Source organism: Corylus avellana, chromosome 1 (assembly GCF_965113065.1).
Source record: "Corylus avellana chromosome 1, dhCorAvel1.hap1.2, whole genome shotgun sequence".
Classification (NCBI taxonomy): domain Eukaryota; kingdom Viridiplantae; phylum Streptophyta; class Magnoliopsida; order Fagales; family Betulaceae; genus Corylus; species Corylus avellana.
The window spans coordinates 2,768,159-2,786,862 of record NC_142490.1 but is presented as its reverse complement, the minus strand read 5'-3'; the positions used below and the strand labels follow the sequence as shown (position 1 = coordinate 2,786,862).

At 34.3% G+C, this 18,704-nt stretch overlaps 2 protein-coding genes across 4 annotated transcripts; both read right to left on the bottom strand.

The window, feature by feature from the left end:
- Positions 1 to 823: 823 nt before the first annotated feature.
- Positions 824 to 5,557, bottom strand: LOC132172337 (uncharacterized). Of its 3 annotated transcripts, XM_059583818.2 has the most exons (11): positions 5,225 to 5,557; positions 4,893 to 4,943; positions 4,249 to 4,338; positions 3,897 to 4,156; positions 3,002 to 3,128; positions 2,700 to 2,774; positions 2,485 to 2,608; positions 1,936 to 2,381; positions 1,683 to 1,816; positions 1,213 to 1,299; positions 824 to 1,064 (listed from the first exon to the last, which is right to left on the bottom strand). In XM_059583818.2, the coding sequence occupies exons 3-11, from the start codon at positions 4,267 to 4,269 to the stop codon at positions 959 to 961; spliced, it is 1,380 nt and encodes a 459-aa protein (XP_059439801.1). In that variant the 5' UTR covers positions 4,270 to 4,338; positions 4,893 to 4,943; positions 5,225 to 5,557; the 3' UTR covers positions 824 to 958. The 3 variants fall into 3 exon arrangements, with proteins under 3 accessions (XP_059439801.1, XP_059439800.1, XP_059439802.1); XM_059583817.2 differs by lacking the exon at positions 4,893 to 4,943; XM_059583819.2 differs by lacking the exon at positions 4,893 to 4,943 and having other exon boundaries at positions 3,011 to 3,128.
- Positions 5,558 to 8,970: 3,413 nt separating this feature from the next.
- Positions 8,971 to 15,806, bottom strand: LOC132170407 (phosphoenolpyruvate carboxykinase (ATP) 1). The gene is made up of 13 exons (XM_059581387.2): positions 15,691 to 15,806; positions 15,014 to 15,286; positions 14,246 to 14,418; positions 12,637 to 12,790; positions 12,455 to 12,539; positions 11,617 to 11,717; positions 11,083 to 11,381; positions 10,714 to 10,887; positions 10,535 to 10,600; positions 10,070 to 10,248; positions 9,710 to 9,879; positions 9,438 to 9,606; positions 8,971 to 9,334 (listed from the first exon to the last, which is right to left on the bottom strand). Exons 2-13 carry the CDS (start codon positions 15,277 to 15,279, stop codon positions 9,191 to 9,193), a joined length of 1,980 nt encoding a protein of 659 aa, XP_059437370.1. The 5' UTR covers positions 15,280 to 15,286; positions 15,691 to 15,806; the 3' UTR covers positions 8,971 to 9,190.
- Between the last annotated feature and the right edge of the window lie 2,898 nt (positions 15,807 to 18,704).

Genomic DNA, 18,704 nt, shown 5'->3' with positions numbered 1-18,704 from the left:
TTTATTAAATATAAGCTGCTACATAAATTTGTGGAGAGTTATAGTATTCAAACATATTTTACAATGTGTATTCCATTTTACGAGAGTAACCTTGGATGCCTTTAATTATAAACACCGAAACAAATGATGTTGAATTAAGAAGAAAAAAAATTGACACATCATAAATTAGACTTTTTTTTTTTTAAGCAGTAGAAATCAACCAAGAGAAACCTGAGAGAGTACTTAGCTTGATGTTATTAAAATAACAGCATGTATGTTTTTATTTAATCAACGGTCAAGATTGAATTTTTCAAAATCTCTCTCTTATTAAAAGCTTCTAAAAGTAAATCAACTTTAAAATTTAATCTTGACCGTTGAATAAACTACAGCGTAGCTATTATTAAAATAACAGCATGTAAGCCGGATCCTCCAACTAGGACACCCTTTACAATTCTCTGAATAAACATTTACTACATTGAAATCAATATTAATGTATTCTAATTCTCTAAAGATTTAAGATTATGTAATTTTTAAGGGTTAAGTGTTAGTTACACCAGGGGTTTTAAGTATTTTATTAGCATCCAATTGTTTTAATCCCTTATTTCCATCACATTATAACCTTTTTTCTTATTTTAAAATGAAATTATGTAAATTTTTATGGTCATAAATGCCTACAATAATAATGGTTGAAGATTATTATTATTCTATCTATTCCGGGTGGGGGAGACGTTGTCGTCCACTTTTCCGATTTATTTTTTTCTTTCTAATTTATTTAATTGTCCATAGAATGCCAGCACCAATAGATAGCTGCCACACGTTCTTCTAGCCAAAAACACATGTAAAATCGGCGAAACGATAATCTTACAATTGAATAATGAACCGGTACAATAATTTAGTCGAATTGGCGTCAAAAAAAGGATTCCAACTACAACAAAACACTGATATGTTACGACGAGGGGCATGAAATTCCCCACGGTCACTAACGGCCCAGCTTACGCTTCTTCAACTTTCTCAACCGCTCTCTTTCCTCTTCCTCCTCTATCAAGCGAAGTTGCTCTTCATCCTCCTTCCTCGCAATTTTTGCACTATAAAAAAAAAAAAGAAAAACATTTAGCTCAGACATAAAACAGAAAAAACCTTAGGTGAGGGAAAGGAAAAGGAAGGAAGTGAACATAATTTCATCAAATTGGAGGAAAAGATTTCAGCATTAAGAAAAAGTGAAGCAATGCAAACCTTCTTTTCTCCTCCGCCATGATATCCTCAAAGTTTGCTTCCATGTCGCTATCATCACCATAATCATCATACCTGTTGGGATTGTACCTGCAAAATGATTCACCAGTTTGATCATCAGATGTAAAACATCAGTTTTTTGTTTCAATTTTCCCTCCTTCTTTTTTTTTATTAATTCAACAATTAAAAGTACCAAAGCATGCCTTGACAAAACAACAATCCACACCCATTTTCCCAAACACATTGGCCGTTCTGTTTAGAGTTTTACAATCCTGACAAGAGACTTAATCAATGCACAATTAAAAAGCAGTTTTAACTGAGCAATTGTCTTTTTATGTGAACAATTACATACAATCCAGGAGAAATGGAAAAAAAAAAAATGATTTTTTTAAATCAACCTCAGACTTCTTAACACCATTGTACCCAGTAAAAGAGAGTAATAAATACATAGAGGGGTGAAGAAGACCCTTTACCTGAACATTTGTCTGATCATACTGATAGCCTTCTCACCATCTTCATCATCAGAATACCGTGCCGGAGGCTTCTTCTTGAGACGATGGTCCTGTGAAGTCGGACGTGATGAAACTTGCTTATGTGGCTTGTTTATCTGTTAAAATTTGACAGAGAGAAGACATTATGAATATTAACAAATAATTGCAATGATTTCCCAAAAAAACTGACAGGCCAATGTAGGGGTGTGAGGGTGTGCGAAGAGTTGGCACAAACCTGTGGTTTTGACGATGCCATAGGCTGTTTTGGCATCATTTTAGCCTTCTTAGGCTCTTCTAGCCCCCTTTTCTGTTCCAAGCGCTGCATCGGAATGGATGACTTCAACTTTGAAGTTAGTGGCTTCTGCACACCAGGTATGGAATTTTTGGCACCTGGTGCCAAAGCCTTCTTCTCCATGGTAGCAACAGGCTTCTTCAAAGGCAAGCCTTTTGGCCCTATAGGCCGGCCAGGCCCATTCCCCATGTTGCTAGCAAGCTGTTTTCTAGTTTCCACTGAGGTAGAATTGGGCCTATTAGCAGAAGTCAACTTGTTAGACCCAGTTTTGGAATACGATTGGCCATTCACAGAAACTGTTTTCCTTTCTCCATGCATGCCATGAAGATGTCTGCCGCTATTGCCCAAAGGTTTTTTGCTCTTCAATGGCACTTGAGTTGATCCCGCCTCTTCAACATCAGCAAAAAACCTGTATAAGTTTCCTCAATGAAATAGTATGGTTTAAGCACAATACATCAAGAGCTTGACAGATCTAGTAAAGCAGCAACATACCAGAATTTGGAAAGGAGGCATTTCTAGGCCGAGGTTCTTTAGCAGGAGCTGGAAGCTCTGCATCCTCAGATAATAGGAAGGAGTAATCTCTCGTATCCTTAAGTTTTTGTACTTTATTTTTTAGCTGCAAATAAAGATAATTTATTGCATTGGTGAAAACAGGTCAAAAGCAATTGTCAATGTTCACAAACACAAAACAGACAGCTTTATAATACCTCACTTCTGACTTTGGGTAGCTGGTCACGTGATCCAGGTCTTGATTCTTTAGAGGTTGAAGAGTTCTTTTTGTTCTGCAAGGGCCAGTAACATAGTCAATATAAAACATTTAATATGAAGTTGAGAGCGAAATAAAAACTACAGGGCATGTTGCTAAGGGCTCAGCGAAATCACTTTGGATGTGTGCCCCTAAGGTCAAATCAAATGATGAGTCAAAATCTTAATAAACATGTATATAGCAGCTTGGGACAAAGATCAGATTTGCAGCAATCCTATGACATATCTAAAGACAGAGATTTACAGTACATACGCCATGGAGGGAATTTGGAAGTCTAGATGGCAAATGCTGGATTTCTAACAATGACTTGCTTTCTTGTATTACTCTTTGAGCAATTACTGGCTGAGAAGGGCCAAAGAAGGATCCATAACTGCAGAAATAGCAAAATTAGATATTTAGAAATCTATACCACTGTAAACTTCATTTACTAACATCAACATGGAATATTTTTTTTGATAAGTGCATCAACATGGAATATAAAACAAAACATTAAGCATCACAAAGCGTAAGACATTAAAACCATATTATTTGATAGCAGACTCTTACTATTGCAATTCTGACTATTGTCCCAATCGGTGGGGAAGAGCAGTAGCCAATGCACATTTGTCTTAACTTTTCTCCAATAGAGTATCGATGTACCATTTTAATGTAACCAAATACAGAAGCGCATTCACACACACAAGCATGCATGTTGGGCTGTGATAGTCCTAATTTTTTTTAAATTTTCCAAGTCAACAAGCCTGTGTCTGTGGCCTATAGAACCCACTATAAGTCTCATCTAAAAAGCATATAAAGTTAATCCAAAAATCGACAAATGTTCTTTTTTCTCAAAGTGTCAAGATATTGAAAGCTTATAGGCCAACTATTCATTCATTGATAACAGGTAATCAAATAAAGCAACATATTAAATCTTTATCTACTCAAAACAGTTCAGGAAGAGCATCTTATTGTCACTTTGCAAGTTCAGGTACCATCAATCTGACATTAGTTTAGTTGGAACATAATCATAAAAAGATAGCCACCATCCTCCCCCCCCCAAAAAAAAAAAACACCGGAAAAGGGGTAATGACATGTGTTATACTAGTTGAAAAGCAACAGTTGTGTCATGATGTTAGGAGAAAATGGGCACATCACTTACTTATCATGGGGAAGTTTCTTCTTTTTCTCATTGGAACTGTTGAGAGAAGATCCGTTTTCCTTCTTCATCTGTTTTCTGATCTGTTCTTTCAATCGTTGCCTCAATGAAAGATAATCTAATTCCTCCTTTGTGGGCTTCGGATCTTCCTGTTCTTCTTCTTCATATCCTTCCTCCTCCCCCTGCCCCTCTCCAGAATCGTCCTCTAGCTCTTCCCCTTCCTCCTCATACTCATCATAATCTTCAATACCTCCATGCAATTCCTACATCAACACAAACAGTGGGAAAATTCATCAAGTACAGAAAATTTAGAAAATGATAATAATGAATTCAACAAAGATCCAAGTCTGCTTACATCTCGATCATATCCCCGCATTTCTGTGTTACACCACCAATAAGATTGTTTCAACAAACAGTCAATCACCACTTACATATATTGCAACACCTGAAACCAAAAAACCGGAAAACTTATGATAATTCAACACATAAACTCAATTCTAGTTCCTTATTTATTACCAAAAAATGAGTTTCAAAAAAAAAAAAAAAAATCTCTAATATTTCAATTTCAACACTAGCAGGTACAGAATGCAAAGAAAAAAGATGAATCAGGTTGCTTGTGTTTCAAAGAAGAAATTGAGGAAATTAGTCATGGATCTGAGGACAAATACTTCAAAAAAATCAATAAAATTCTAAAATTTTCTGTCCCTAATGGAAAATTAAACAAAACTGTTTAGCTTCTGGAGATTGAAAAGGAAAACAAAATTAAGCTAGAGATATTAAAATTTTAATCAGCTACCAATTAAATGAAACCCTAGACTTACTCTCCCGATTGAACCCTAATTTTGATCGAATATCAGGTTATGCAATTTCAATCGAAGTTCAAACAAAAGAAACCTTTATTTTCTGATCAATTTCTAATTCAAGAATTCAATGAACTCCCACTTCAATAAAATTGATAGGCACAAAGCGAAGTCGAATAAATCACGACGTAAACTTTACCAAAAATTGTTTGTTGAGGCACATCACGTTTCAGGATTCATTCACTAGTCTCTGCTCGTTTCCGGAAAAAAAAACAAAGCTGTTTTAATCAATTTCTAATTAAACGAAGCCCAACACCTACACCCGCGATCAAACCCAAATTTTGATCAAATATCAAGTTGATGATTTTGATAGAAAATCACAAAAAAAAAAAAAAAAAAACGACACCCGATTTTCTTATCGAATTCTAATTCAGCCATCCGATTCAATCCCTAGTTACTAAAATCGAAAGGCGCAAACCGAATATGAATCAATCGAAAATTAAAAATCTGATATGAAATCGAATGAAATACCTGAAAATATGCCGAAAATTGACGAGTTCCGATCGAAATTCCGCGATTTTCACCACCGAAACCCTAATCCGCACAAGGAAGAGCTCGAAACGAAGCGACACGCGGAGAGAGAGAAAGAAAGAGCAAAGCGAGCTCAGATCTGCGGAAACGAATACAATGGGCGAATGGGGGTGGGCGTTCGGGAATAAAGAGAGGGGAAACGGAAGGACCCAGAAACAAAGGGGAAGACTGCTAACGTGCACTTGTAAGCGTAGTGCGCCCACTCCCAGTTGAGTTGCGCCAATCCGAGTTGGATTTGGAGTTGGAGTTTGAGTTGGAGTTGGAGTTCCGAGTTTGCACTCGTGCATGTTCGAAATTTGAAAGTCCAAGTTCGAGCTCAAAACGATGCGTTTTGGGGAAAGAACTTGTCAAGTACGCCTGGCATTTTACGTGGACGACAATAAATTCCAGAGAGTAGTCACGTCAGCCAGAAAATATTGCTTAAAAAAACTCATAATCACGGGAGAAATTTTCTCAAACACCTCATATATGCTCCCATTTCCTTTCCAATATTGCTTAAAAAAAAAGTGAGATGGCATTCAGCTGCAGCATACCATATTGGTAAAATATTATCTTTTGGATTGCCTTTGTAAAAAAGTATGCTTAACATTCTAAAAACTCGTTTAAAACAAAAATAAAAAATAGTCTCTAAGAGATAGTTCAATCGGCTAAAGACCACGTCTTATAAAGCAGAGGTCGTTAGTTCGAATCTCTCTCCCCCTCTTATGTGGACAAGTCAAAAATAAAAATAAAATAAAAAAATAAAAAAAAAAAATAAAAAAAACATTCCTTTGGTAAAAAAAATTCAAAGCGCTTTTAAATATTAAAAAGCCTAAAATTTGTCAAAATTCACTTTTGGCAAAAGCTTAAAAAATGAAGTTTTTGCCCAAAAATACTTTTTTATTTAAAAGTTCTATTTCTCAAACGCGATTCCAAACAGGCCCTTACTTTTTTAAGTTTTTATTTGATTTGAATTTAGTTTTTAAGTTTTCAATTTTAAAATACAATCCTTAAGTTTTGTACAAATTTAAAATAGATTCTTCTGCCACTTTACCATTTTAAGTTAACAATTTGGCATCTGTCACATATGTCTTATTTGACACGTCATGAACACCCCAATACAATACACATCAACAAATGCTAAGTCATTATAGAAAGAACAAAAAAAATCATTTTGAATATAAAATTTAAAGAAACACAACCCGAAAAACCTAAAGAGTAAACCCACAATAACAAAATTCTATGTTCCATTGATGTGACATTGTATTGAGGTGTTAAGATGGACGTTGAACATGCCAATATCAAATAAAAATTATGTGGTAGATGACAAACTATTAACTTTAATGATAAAATGATAAATGAAACATATTTTAAACTTGGGCAAAACTTAAGGACTATATTATTAAAATTTAAAAATCAATGAATAAGTCTAAATCAGATTAAAATCTAAGGAATATATGATTTTTTTTTCCTAAATTTATGTCTTACATAAAAAAAAAAAATTACAAAAATAAGTCTGACTGCACCGATTTCCATCAAGTATTTTAGCTTTTAAAAAATAACTTGAAGGCACATTTAGTTGGTAGAATAAATCCCTTGAATAGAATAGCGTGAGAAAATATGTCGTTGTTGAAGATGTTGTGTGGCCAACATATTTGCTGGAAAAATTTTAACATTATATATATATATATATATATATTATCTTATTTGATGGGCTTGTAAAGTCATAAAGGGGCAGCTTTTAGAAACAAATATTTTCCATTATATGAAGATATTTGCGTTGTCTCTACATAAGATCATGCTATTGGCAAATATGTTCAAACACAAGTTGGCATGCACGAAGAGATACCAAAAAAAAAAAAAATTCCTTACTTGCAACAAATTTAATTATTGCATCAAATAACAGTTATCGGGATAACAACACTTGATAATAAATCAAAAAATAATGAGGAGCTATAAAAAATAATAGGCCTTGACATTAAGAAGTGTCACAAAGCAACAAGATTGATTGTTTGTTAGCTTGAATTAATTGATATATTTTGTAGCATTCAAGATGATGAAAATGAATAATGGGTGTATGAAATTATTAATGATGTATTATGATGTGTTATTTTCTGATGGTTAAGATGTTTGGGGAGATTTTAGTGATTTTGTCTTGGATTTTTTATTTATTATTATTGAGTATTATGGGATTTCAATAAATTTATTGCCAATTTATATAAACGAAGTATGCCTAAGTAATGGTGAATTTATTTTTGTAAGAAAAATATGAGCTTGATCAAATAATAGGATCATGCGGATACGATTAATGGTTAGTGGCTAAAACTGCTAACCACAACCGCTTAAGCGATTAGTACATTTTACAAACCGTTAGCCTGGTTAGCGGTTAACCGCATCCGGCTAACCCTTTCTTTACTAACCGCTTTTTTTAGCTTTGTTTTTTTGGCCGAATTTGAGAAATAGGTATTTTTTGGGGCTCATTTTAAATGTTTTTTTTTTTTTTTGCCTTTTGGTCCAATTTTCAGTTTTTTGCTTATTTTGCCATTTTTTGTGCTTTTTGGCATCAAAATATGCACTATTTAACAAGCATATAATTTGCGATATACCACACTAGACTTACTCCAAAATGAGCCCATATAAAAAAATAAATGTAAATGGTACCTTAAAAAACTCAAATGCTATCAGCATAAAAATAAATAAATAACATAGTTACATGAAAATCATCAGGATGATCAAATTCTTAATCTAAAATAATACAAATATAAAAATCAAGGAACACCCTATTGTTAAAAAGCCTTAGAGTAGATATCTCAAACAAGGAACACAAGCATAAACATATTCAATACACCATAATAAAAATATAATATTATATATATTATATAAAAAAGCGGTTAGCGATTACAAAGCGGCTAATAAAAACCGCATGAACACCCCTATCAAAGAGGGGAAGGAGTAACCCATATGTTGCAAAACTTAGGCCTTGTTTGGCAAAGGCTTTGTGCCTTTTTACGGTATTAGAAAGTAAATTATGTGATATAAAGTTTTGAATTTTTTGTATGAAAAAGTGAAAACAAGAAAAGAAAAAAAAAAAAAAAAAAAAAAAAGGTTTTGTAATTATTATTTTAATTTAAATAGTAATAAAAAATTATTGATGCGATAAAAAAAGTAAAAATGTTTGGGAGTCAAAAATTAAGTGGACTTTTTTTTTTTACCTTTGCCAAACAACGCCTTAGTATTATGTTACTATTTATAATTTTATAAGGGCTATAACTTACATTTGAGATGTGTATCCTTATGCCCACCTACTTATGCATTAAAAAGCTTGAAAGTGCATAATTTTCATGAAATTTTCATCAAACATATCTTTTGCATTATTTTAGCATATTTTATTTTAAATTGAAGTTTAATCATTTTTGCAATAATCTCCTTAAAATTAGACTACAGACGAGGAAATGACAAGTAAACCCCCTGTAAAATTAATAAAATTGCAAACTTTGTAAAAATTGATTCGATAAATTTGAGTGCGTAAGAAATTGAGAGTGGTGATTACAAAAGAAATGAAAGTTCATTTAAAGATTAAGTAAAGTTTTCCCTATTTTTGTGAATTTGACAAAGTATAGTGTATTACTTGAAAGGTTTGAAATATTGAATCTAGCCCTAACAGTCAAGCAATTTAGATAAAGATCTTTTAAATTGTAGTCAAGCAATTTAAAAACCATGAACTTTTTATATCAATATAGGCTTGGACAAAAAGCATTAATCTCCATCTAAATATCATAAAGTTCTAAACGAACTTACACAAACCATTTTACATATAAGTACTTTGAACTACATGACTGCATCTTAATCGAACCAATTTCTTATTTCTATTAACCCACACTTTCCCAAGATAGTTTCTTGCTTTTCTTCTTATTCTTCTGCTCCCAATTAGAAGTTTGGACCAGCTGCAAGGATCTCCTCAGTCAGCTTGTTGTCCTTGCCAATCTTGTAGCTGGTGAATGTTTCAAAGTTATTCTTGAACAGGCCAGCCAGCTTCAACAGTGTGTCTTGATAAGCCTTCTTGTCTGACCACTGCAACCCAAAATCAAATATATCAGCACATTGAAACTGGAAATCACAGTGCCCAATAATAGTAAAAAAGGTGTGAAGTGTATCAAGTAGAAGGACAACTAACAGTGTTCACTGGATCCAGAATTTCTGTAGGCACTCCCTCAACCTCAGTGGGGATCTCAAGCCCAAAAACTTCAGTCTTTTTGTAATTTGCCTCCAGGAGGCTGCCAGAGTGTATGGCATCGATGATTTTCCGTGTGTACGGCAACTTAATTCGACTCCCTGAACCATATCTGCAGTGACAGAGAAGAAGAAAATCAGCTTTTCTCATGAAATTGGCCTAATGGTGTAATTTAACTTCGATGAGCTCAATATATGATAATGTTCAATCCATACCTTCCACCTGACCAGCCAGTGTTGACAAGCCATCCTGTGGCACCTTGCTTCTGCATCTTCTCAGCCAGCATGGCTGCATACTTGGTAGGATGCAACATAATAAATGCTGCACCAAAGCAAGCTGAGAATGTAGCCTGTGGCTCCTTCACACCTTCTTCTGTGCCTGCTACCTGAAATTTTCATCAAGAGATTCAGTCACCAATAAACAAGTAGCCTGACTAGTATGCTTGAATGCAATTTCCGCTCATTCATATCTTAAACAGAGCAGAAAGTGCAACTTTGCTGACAATGTTATTGGGAAAACCCTTTATTACCAATTACTTTTCAACTAGACAAGTATTTCAATAAAGAGACATTTACCAGAGCAGTATAGCCGCTGATGAAATGGTACATAGTCTGCGCCAAGCTCAGCTTGCTCACTGGTGGGAGCACACCAAATGCGTCACATGCCAAAAGTATGACATTCTTTGGATGTGGACCGACACATGGTATCTTCGCATTGGGGATGTACTCAATAGGGTAGGATGCACGAGTGTTCTCTGATTCAACAACAAAAGCAACCTCATTAAAAGTTGTCTGGTTTAGTTGAATTCATACATCAGCATATTAGTATACGAAGTTGAGACTGTTTTATCCCTTACAACCATCCATTTCAGCTGTTCATCAGCTTTACTAAGTCATAGCTTTATCACATTCTATGTCAACTTTCAGCAGTGATTATTAAGTATTAATCATATTCAAGTAAACTGTTCTTTGGATCATCTTTCACATCTTCAAGCAGTGATAGTTATTATTCATCATAAAGACAAACAATCAAAATTTTACCTGTAACTGACTTGTCACTATAATCGACCTCTCGGGTATGCTCGTCAAACACTACATTTTCCAGCACTGTCATTGACAGATCAATTCAATTATTTTAATGATGACATACCCAACAAAGAAAAATTCCAAGATAAACTTAGCACTATAATCCTTTCTATCATCTTTAACATTTTGATTACCTGTCCCAAATTTAATGGCATTCCAGATATCAGGCTCCTTCTCCCTGGAGAGATCAATGCACTTGGCATAGCAACCACCTTCGATATTTGACACACCATTCTCACTCCAACAGTGTTCATCATCTCCAATCAAATACCGATTGTGATCAGTAGACAGAGTAGTCTTTCCAGTACCTAACACAAAGACATTTGAAAATAAAACTCATGAGTGACAAGTGAAAGAGAGCATATATAAACGGCACATGCCAAATCTTATTTCATAACAGTTATATATTAAGGGCTCAAGGACTGGCGAGATAAGAGTTAGAAGGCACATATCATATGGCAGCATTTGGAGCCACATCATGACTGGCTCCGGCGATACTATACCTGACAATCCAAAGAAGAGGGCAACATCTCCATCTTTCCCCATATTGCAGCCAGAATGTAAGGAGAGGATTTGACGCTTAGGCATGAGATAATGCATAACACTGAAAAGACCCTTCTTCATTTCCCCGGCGTACTGGGTGCCGAGGATGACCATTTCCCTCCTACCAAGATTTATATCTATGCTAGTAGAGGATGTCATGTAGTGCGTGTAACGATTACACGGGAACTGTCCGGCATTGTAAATAGTGAAGTCCGGAGTACCGAAATTCTCCAGCTCTTCAGGAGTGGGTCGGATACACCTGTCACCCACCCAGTTATCCAATGTACACTAAGCTAATAGGCCATTACATTTTTTTTTTTTCACGGATTTTCCACCACGGAATCAAGCTAGGGCCGATAATTACTAAATACAGGATAAATTAGCATAGTGTCAACGTTAAAGGAGACTTATCTGGTAGGCTTAGACCTCTGTTGAAGGAACTACAGAGAAACAAAGAATGCTGTAATTATCAATAATTCAAATGTTCTACTTACATGTTGTGCATGAACAAGGAATGGTATGCTCTGGCAGAGACGATCCGGACTCTAATTTTGTTTTGCGGGTCCCAGTTCAAGAATTGATCATTCACAAAGACCTGAAAAATCATGAATTTCAACCTCATTGTCAATTACTCTGAGTCTCCAGGGTTACAAGGATAGTTGAACAATTATAATAATCAGTGTCTTCTCAACAATATCCCTATCACTTAGTTAGCAAGCCATAAAACTCCATTACTTTATTGTCTACTCTGTATCTGATTACAACACCAAAACACACTTAAAAATAACTTTCTTTTCGCAATCAAGTATTATAAATAAGGAGCACCACTAAAACTCCGTCAAATAGTTTAATTCCACTGGGAAAAAAGTTGGCTGCTTAATTCTTCCAGTAAATCAGTGGCAGTTCGACCAACTAAATTAAAAAAAAAAAAAAAAAAAAAAAGAAGATAAAATAGATACCAAAACTAACATCATCCTATCTAAAGGTAAAAGATTCAAAGATAACAACCTCCTTTTCATTCGTCTTCTCTATTCTTTTTTTTTTTTCACCCCATGTTGAAAGGTCAACTCTTTATTATTATTTTTTTTCAACCAGAACACATGAATCTATCCAAAAAAAGATGTAAACCAATGATATGAATAATGGCTTGTTAAATTATACTTTGTTCTAAAAGCTTAAGCTAATAAAAATATGTGAATTTAATTATTTAAGTAATATTTTAACACGTGAAAGTGAGGGTTCGAATTCACAAAGAACCACAAGTTTTCAATGAACACCAAATAGAAAGGCATAGGCATTAGCAAAGTAAATAAGGTTAGAATAGAAGGTAACCTTGTCCAAAGAGTTCAAGTAATCAACAGCTCTTTCTCTGTTCACCAGGAAGGTGTGCTCGTCCATTTCAATGTTAGGTGAGCCCCTGGCATACAAAAATTCAAATATTGTAGACGTTAAAATGGCAAAAAGGTGGATGAAACTGTAGGCAAGTAGTGGAAAATGAGCAAAAGGGCACTTACTTTCCCCACCAAAGGTCATTCTCGGTAGTCTCATCTCTCACAACGCGCTTATCTCTGGGAGCGCGACCAGTCTTGGCTCCAGAAAGTGTTGCCAAGGCGCCGGTCGCCGTGATGAACGATCCTTGCTCATGCTTTATGGCCTGCTCATATAACTCTGCACCAAACCCCAAGTCCCAAAAGCTAGTGTTTTAGCATAATAATACACCTTCATCTCATTAAAATACATTGAGTTTGCCATTAATGGAAAAAACACACCTAATGTTTCACATACCTAGATCTCCAATAATTTTTTATCTGGATTGCTAGCAATTTCTTGTGCAATTAGAATAAGAAATATGAGACAATTATTATGAAACCACCGGTCAAGCAAGTGGATGGCAGTCCAAAATTTGCATGTACAGATGAACCTCATATTAACTCTTTCATATTTGTTGTCTAAATTATTACCTAACAATCCAAGCAACAAAATTACTGGAGATTTCTATTTATGTTTTACTGTCATTATTCAATAAGAAAGTACCACAATAACTACCATATAATAAGTCATATGAGGAAATCAGAAATTAGTAAGAATAGGAATGTTAGGAGCAATTTAACCCCAAAACAGTCCATAATTGATGAAATGAGCATTAAAATATTGATTTGTCAATTTAATTAGTTAGGAGTGTTTACGGCAACCCTTTCTCTCTTTCTTTTTAAGGCTCCGTTTGGTAGTAAAATTTTTGTTTGAATAGTAATAACTTCAAAAAAAAAATTTTTTTAAAAAAAAGTGATTGATGTAATATAAAGTATAGATAAGTTTTGAATTTTTTGTAAAAAAAAAAAGTTGAAAAAGTTATTTTTATAATTATTATTTTTTATTTAAATAATAATAAAAAATAATTGATGTAAAAAAAAAAAAAAAAAAACTAAAGTTGATCGCCAAACGGAGCCCAATTGACTTGTCGGCGACCTAATAAAACTGTTGTATGCATTTCACATCCAGAACTGGGACTCAAATATGTGGCACCCACAAGCCACAAGCTAGTGGGGCGCTTTTTCTTTGCCGACTTTTACAGGACGGTATGGCTAGTGTTGGTCAAAATTAAAATATTAATTAAACTCAAATTTTGTTATATCAAGTTCCTGTTAACACTTAACATCACAATCAACTCCTAACTCAACACTAATTCTACCACCTCCACGTTTTAATTAAATATGTCATATCTTTGATAGAGAATTGATGATTACACGTTTCAACTTTTAAAATAATTAATCACTACCATCACACGTCATAAACTAATTGCACCCCACTTTTGTGTCCCCTCCATATTTGTATCACGTCACGAAAAGGATTTGCTCCTCAAATCTCAACCCATATATGAATAATGCTATGTATACCGCATTGACATGTTTAACAATTATATAAAAAGAGAAATATTATCTTTATTTTTATTTTTTTATATAATTTTTACATTTTAAAATTATCAATAGATTAATACCTATTTAAGATCTATCTCATACGCAATAATAATTTTAAAAATTACATATAAATATAAAAAAAATTGTGTTAAAAAAAAAAAAAAAAATTGTAACATTACTCTTGTATAGAAATTAGGTGACATCATACCTGCGGGGGACAGGTTGTAGAGGATATGTGTGAACTTCAAGGAACTGTCACTAACGTTAAAAGCTGGTGTGAAGTGGTGGTCTGGTACGTGCTTTGGGGTCTCTGCCTTCCGGGCCGGATCTCCTTTCACAACCTTGGGTCCGGTTTCTCTCGTCAGTGACGCCAAAGATGCACTGTTTGAAACAACAAAAGTACACGTGAGATTAGAAAAAAAAAAGCAGTTTAGGGGGGAAAAACAAAAAAAAAAAAACAGCTAGTTTCAATTGTTTTCTTTCTTTCCTGGAAATTTCTCAACGGTTTTTTGAAAACACGTTAGAATAAAATAAACCTTTTAATCCTGCTAAATAACCAAAATACACAATTATTCGGCCTCATGCCTGGCCCACAGTAGGGGGATATTTTAGTAATTCCACGTTAAAAAACAATTTCATCAGATTCTCCGGGATCAAGGATGCCTGGTAAGGCTTAAAATACCGGATCTGGTATTGTGTCGTTTCTTAGCGAGGCTGTGTGGCACGCTGTCCAACATAGTGTGGCTCCGCTGGTCAATAATAAAAGTCCCACTATGACTCTACACCGCTTGATTGTCCTACTTTTTTGAGTCAAATGGAAATCACAACCCCGTCCAGTTTATTGCTGGGTCCCAGTCTATCACGTTTTTTTCTATCTGTTTTATTAAATATCACTAGAACTTTTTACTAGTTTTATAGAGCTTTCACTTTCACTATTTAAGTATTTATTAAAGTATGCTTCGCGTGTTTATGTAACCTGATGGACTGCAGCTGCTGTTTCTGGCGGTCTTCGTCAGAGACGGTGGCGAACGCGCCCTGGGAATCCTTAATGGGAGTGGTGGGCGCGGACCGCTTCTTTTGGAGGGAGTGGAGCTCGTCAATTGTCTGAGCCTTAACGGGCGGCCCGCTGTCATCGTGGCAGATCCCGTTCTGCTTCTTGTGGGTCTGGATCTTCGCTAGCCCGTTCCGTGCCGTTCCGGTCCCGAAGCTGAACTCTCCGTTCGCGTTTCCGTTCTCTGCCATCTCTACTCTGCACAAGAAAAAAAATATATATATATATACGGAAACTTAGCACAATATTTACGCTAAAGTATTGTTACGTACAGCTCTAGTAATCCTAATAATCTTGATCCTTGTTCTTAATATATTTAGCCGAAACAGCTATTTCTCGTATTTATCGTATCAGAAAGTTTAAGGTTGCAAATTTTCCCAAGATAAAGCATGGGTATATATGAAAATTGCTTCTCTTTTTTTTGTCAGGTTTGGCTTGAAGTTAATCTATCTATGTAGCATGATTGAAGATGGAGGAGGATGGTCTAGCGCATCATTAAAGTAGCCATGTAACACAAGGATAATGATAATTAAGAGATACGGAAAAGCAAAAATAAAAAAGAAATAAAAGAAATAAAACTATGAGAGAGAGAGAGGTTGGACCAGAGATTGCAAGCTTGAAGCGAAGATAAAGAAGGAAAAGCGAAAACACTAAAGGGAAATGAAATAGAAAGAGAGGGTTGTGATCATCAAAGTGGAGTGATTGTTTAGAGAAAACGCAAACGAGAAGGTGATGGGAAAATGGAACGCCATGGGGTGCCTTTTAAAGGCTTCACGGGGCGTGCTTAACCAGAGTTTAACCCGGGCGGTTGGTAACCATGGTTAAATCCTATCCCTCTCTCTCTCTCTCTCTCTCTCTCTCTGTGTGACTCTCTGTGTCAGGCCCCAAAAAGAGAAAAATTCCAAAACCCATTAAGCGAGAAGCTGAAGTCGGATAAAGATGGAATCTGGTGCCCCTCATACCATAGCTGCTAGGTGGTCTCTCCCTTTTTCTTTTATTTAAAAAAAAAAAAAAAAAAAAAAAAAAACTAGAGCTATTGTCTTGTGTTATTATGGTTATTTTAACTTCTTCTTCTTCTTTTTTTTCTTTATTGTTATTAGATTAATTGTGTCATTTTTTAACCATAGTAACAACAGACAAGTTAAAGTTTTGGGTGAATTTTTTTTTATAAAAATCTAGATCAAGCTATTTTAAATTGTTTAGTTTAATTTTATTATAGAGTGCTAAATAATTTAGATTTTGTACTTTTTAATTTGTCTTTAAATGAAATATATATAATAGACAACAAAATTAAGAATAATTAAATCTTGATATGATAAAATATAAATGATTTAATTCTTTTTAGAAAAGTATAAAAAAAATCTTTACCTATTTGAGGTGGGAAACGAACACGACAAAATGATTGGCTGAGGCTATCCACGTTCAGCGGTCTCATCCTCAGCTGATTTCTCCTAAAATACATGCACAACGACGGAGGCAAACGGCAAGCAACGTAGCCCCCACACGCAATCAGAAAATTTCCAACATGATCTGCTTACATTGAACCAAATTTAAGTTCATATTCAGTTCCGGAGGTTCGAAACCACTGTGAAGTCTCTTCCAAATCTCTTACTTTTACACGTTGGAATAAAATCTCTCTTTTTTTTCTAGCCGTGTGAGCATTAACTGTGTTTGGTAAGTCACTTTATTTCCTTTTCTTTCTTTTTTTCATAAAAGTCAAACAAAAATTTAACATTATCGAACAATATTTTTTTAAAAAAAAAAATGAGTGGATTAGAATTGTAGGTGAGAAAAAAATAAGAATATTGAAATTGATTTTGAGATAAATGGTGTTATATTTTGAATCCTTTCGGTTCACTCCTTTGGCAAACGGACCCGAATAGAGTTATTACCGTGTGCTTGTATGTACCAGATTTTCGAATATGTGCATGGAGATCTGAGATAGCTAATCAGCGTCTGGTCGCTTCAAGCAAAGGTGCGTTCCTATTGGAGTCTTGAGATCAGTCAGGCCCGCAGTTTTATGTGTTGGATTCATTATCAGCCGTCCATTATCTAGGGCAGCAATATAGAGGCACAGGTTAATGTTATCAGAGGGTTCGCTGGGCCCATTAATTTTTACGGTTTTTGTGTCCCGATCCGTAAGGGATAGAATTATTTCTCATTTTATTTTCTGCTTTTCTGCTTATATGTTGTTATTTTACTATGTATGTCGTAGTTTAATTAATTGTTAAGATTGAATTTTAAAATTAACTTACTTTTAAAAATTTTTAATAAGATAAAAAAAAATAAAAATTTTTTTTGAGGAATTAAATTTTGACCGTTGATTAAATTACAGCATACATATTATTATTAAAATAATTTAATAACATGTATGCCAAATCCTTCTTAGATAATAAGATATGAAGAGTAATGCTAAAAGTCTTTTTAGAGTCTTTCTAGAATCATTCTAAATGTGATGTGACTTTTAAAATTACGGTTGAATTTAGAGGTGATTTATTGACTTTGATCTATTGATGATTTTAAAAACTACATCACATTTTGAATAACTTTAAGAAAACTTATAACATTAATAAGATATTAACTGTTAAATTTAGATTAAATGCAATAAAAAAAACGAATAGAAATTTTCGGCAGAGATGGGTCATCCCAGTGTCTGCCAAATTATTAATTTATTTGTTCTCTTGCTATGCAAAAACCATTCAAAACGAATCATCATTGCTTTCCCACCCTATGCATTATGTACGTGTTTCACAATTCTCTCTCTATACTAAACAGTAGAGGGCCCCTCTACTTATTCTGCTTTTTATTTAACATTTTTTTAAAGAATTACAGGTGGCAACAATTAACAGCTTAAATCCTAAAATTTGCAAAAGCCAATGCAATTTCCTAAATTTGGCAACCCTCTTGATTTATCAAAAACAAAAATGATGTCCTGTATTTTTTTAACATTCCATTGTCGCGTCAAAACTTTTTGGAGGATTTTTCTTTTTTCTTTTTACTTTTGTGCGATGGTTCCTGAAAAAAATATATATATATATTTTTTTAAATACTTGTTAGATCAATTCAAGAACCATAGGTTGATACTCGTTTCTTCTGTTTGACCAATACTAGACATTCACATTTGTGTAATTTTTTTTTTTAATATATAAATTATTAACATGTGTCAATATGTTATTGAGGCAATATTATTCACTTAAATAATATTTTAATACCCTCTAATTACATACTAACACCTATCAATAAGTTATAAAAAATTATTGACATGTTTAAAAAATAATAATAATAATAAAGAGGTTGTCAATGAGTCGTGTGTTTGTCAAATTTTTCTTTCTATTTTTGATTAATATAACATAAAAGAATAAGATTTCAAGGAGGACGTACTCCTCAGGGGTATGAGATAGGAGCACGACGCGTTATTCTTGATTGCCATCACATCGTTACGTCCACGTCAGCCGCTTATCGTTCGGTCATCAAAACAATGCGGCCGCAAAAGGAAGCGCCACGTCATTTGTCCTTTTCTTGAAACTATCCGAGGTTTAAGCACCCCAACTGTCACTCCGGAGAAATACCGGGAATGACATCATCCTAACACTTTATTTAGTTTTACTTTTAATTT

Excerpts from the sequence above, each read along its gene's own strand:
- LOC132172337 (XM_059583818.2), bottom strand. The coding sequence starts at position 4,269 with ATGCGGGGATATGATCGAGAT. Across the intron at positions 2,609-2,699 it reads TACCCAAAGTCAGAAGTGAG|CTAAAAAATAAAGTACAAAA; the intron begins GTATTATAAAGC and ends CTTTATTTGCAG. Across the intron at positions 1,065-1,212 it reads ATGGCGGAGGAGAAAAGAAG|TGCAAAAATTGCGAGGAAGG; the intron begins GTTTGCATTGCT and ends TTTTTTTTATAG.
- LOC132170407 (XM_059581387.2), bottom strand. The coding sequence starts at position 15,279 with ATGGCAGAGAACGGAAACGCGAACGGAGAGTTCAGCTTCGGGACCGGA. Across the intron at positions 11,718-12,454 it reads ACTTGAACTCTTTGGACAAG|GTCTTTGTGAATGATCAATT; the intron begins GTTACCTTCTAT and ends ATGATTTTTCAG. Across the intron at positions 10,249-10,534 it reads TAGTGACAAGTCAGTTACAG|AGAACACTCGTGCATCCTAC; the intron begins GTAAAATTTTGA and ends TTGTTGAATCAG.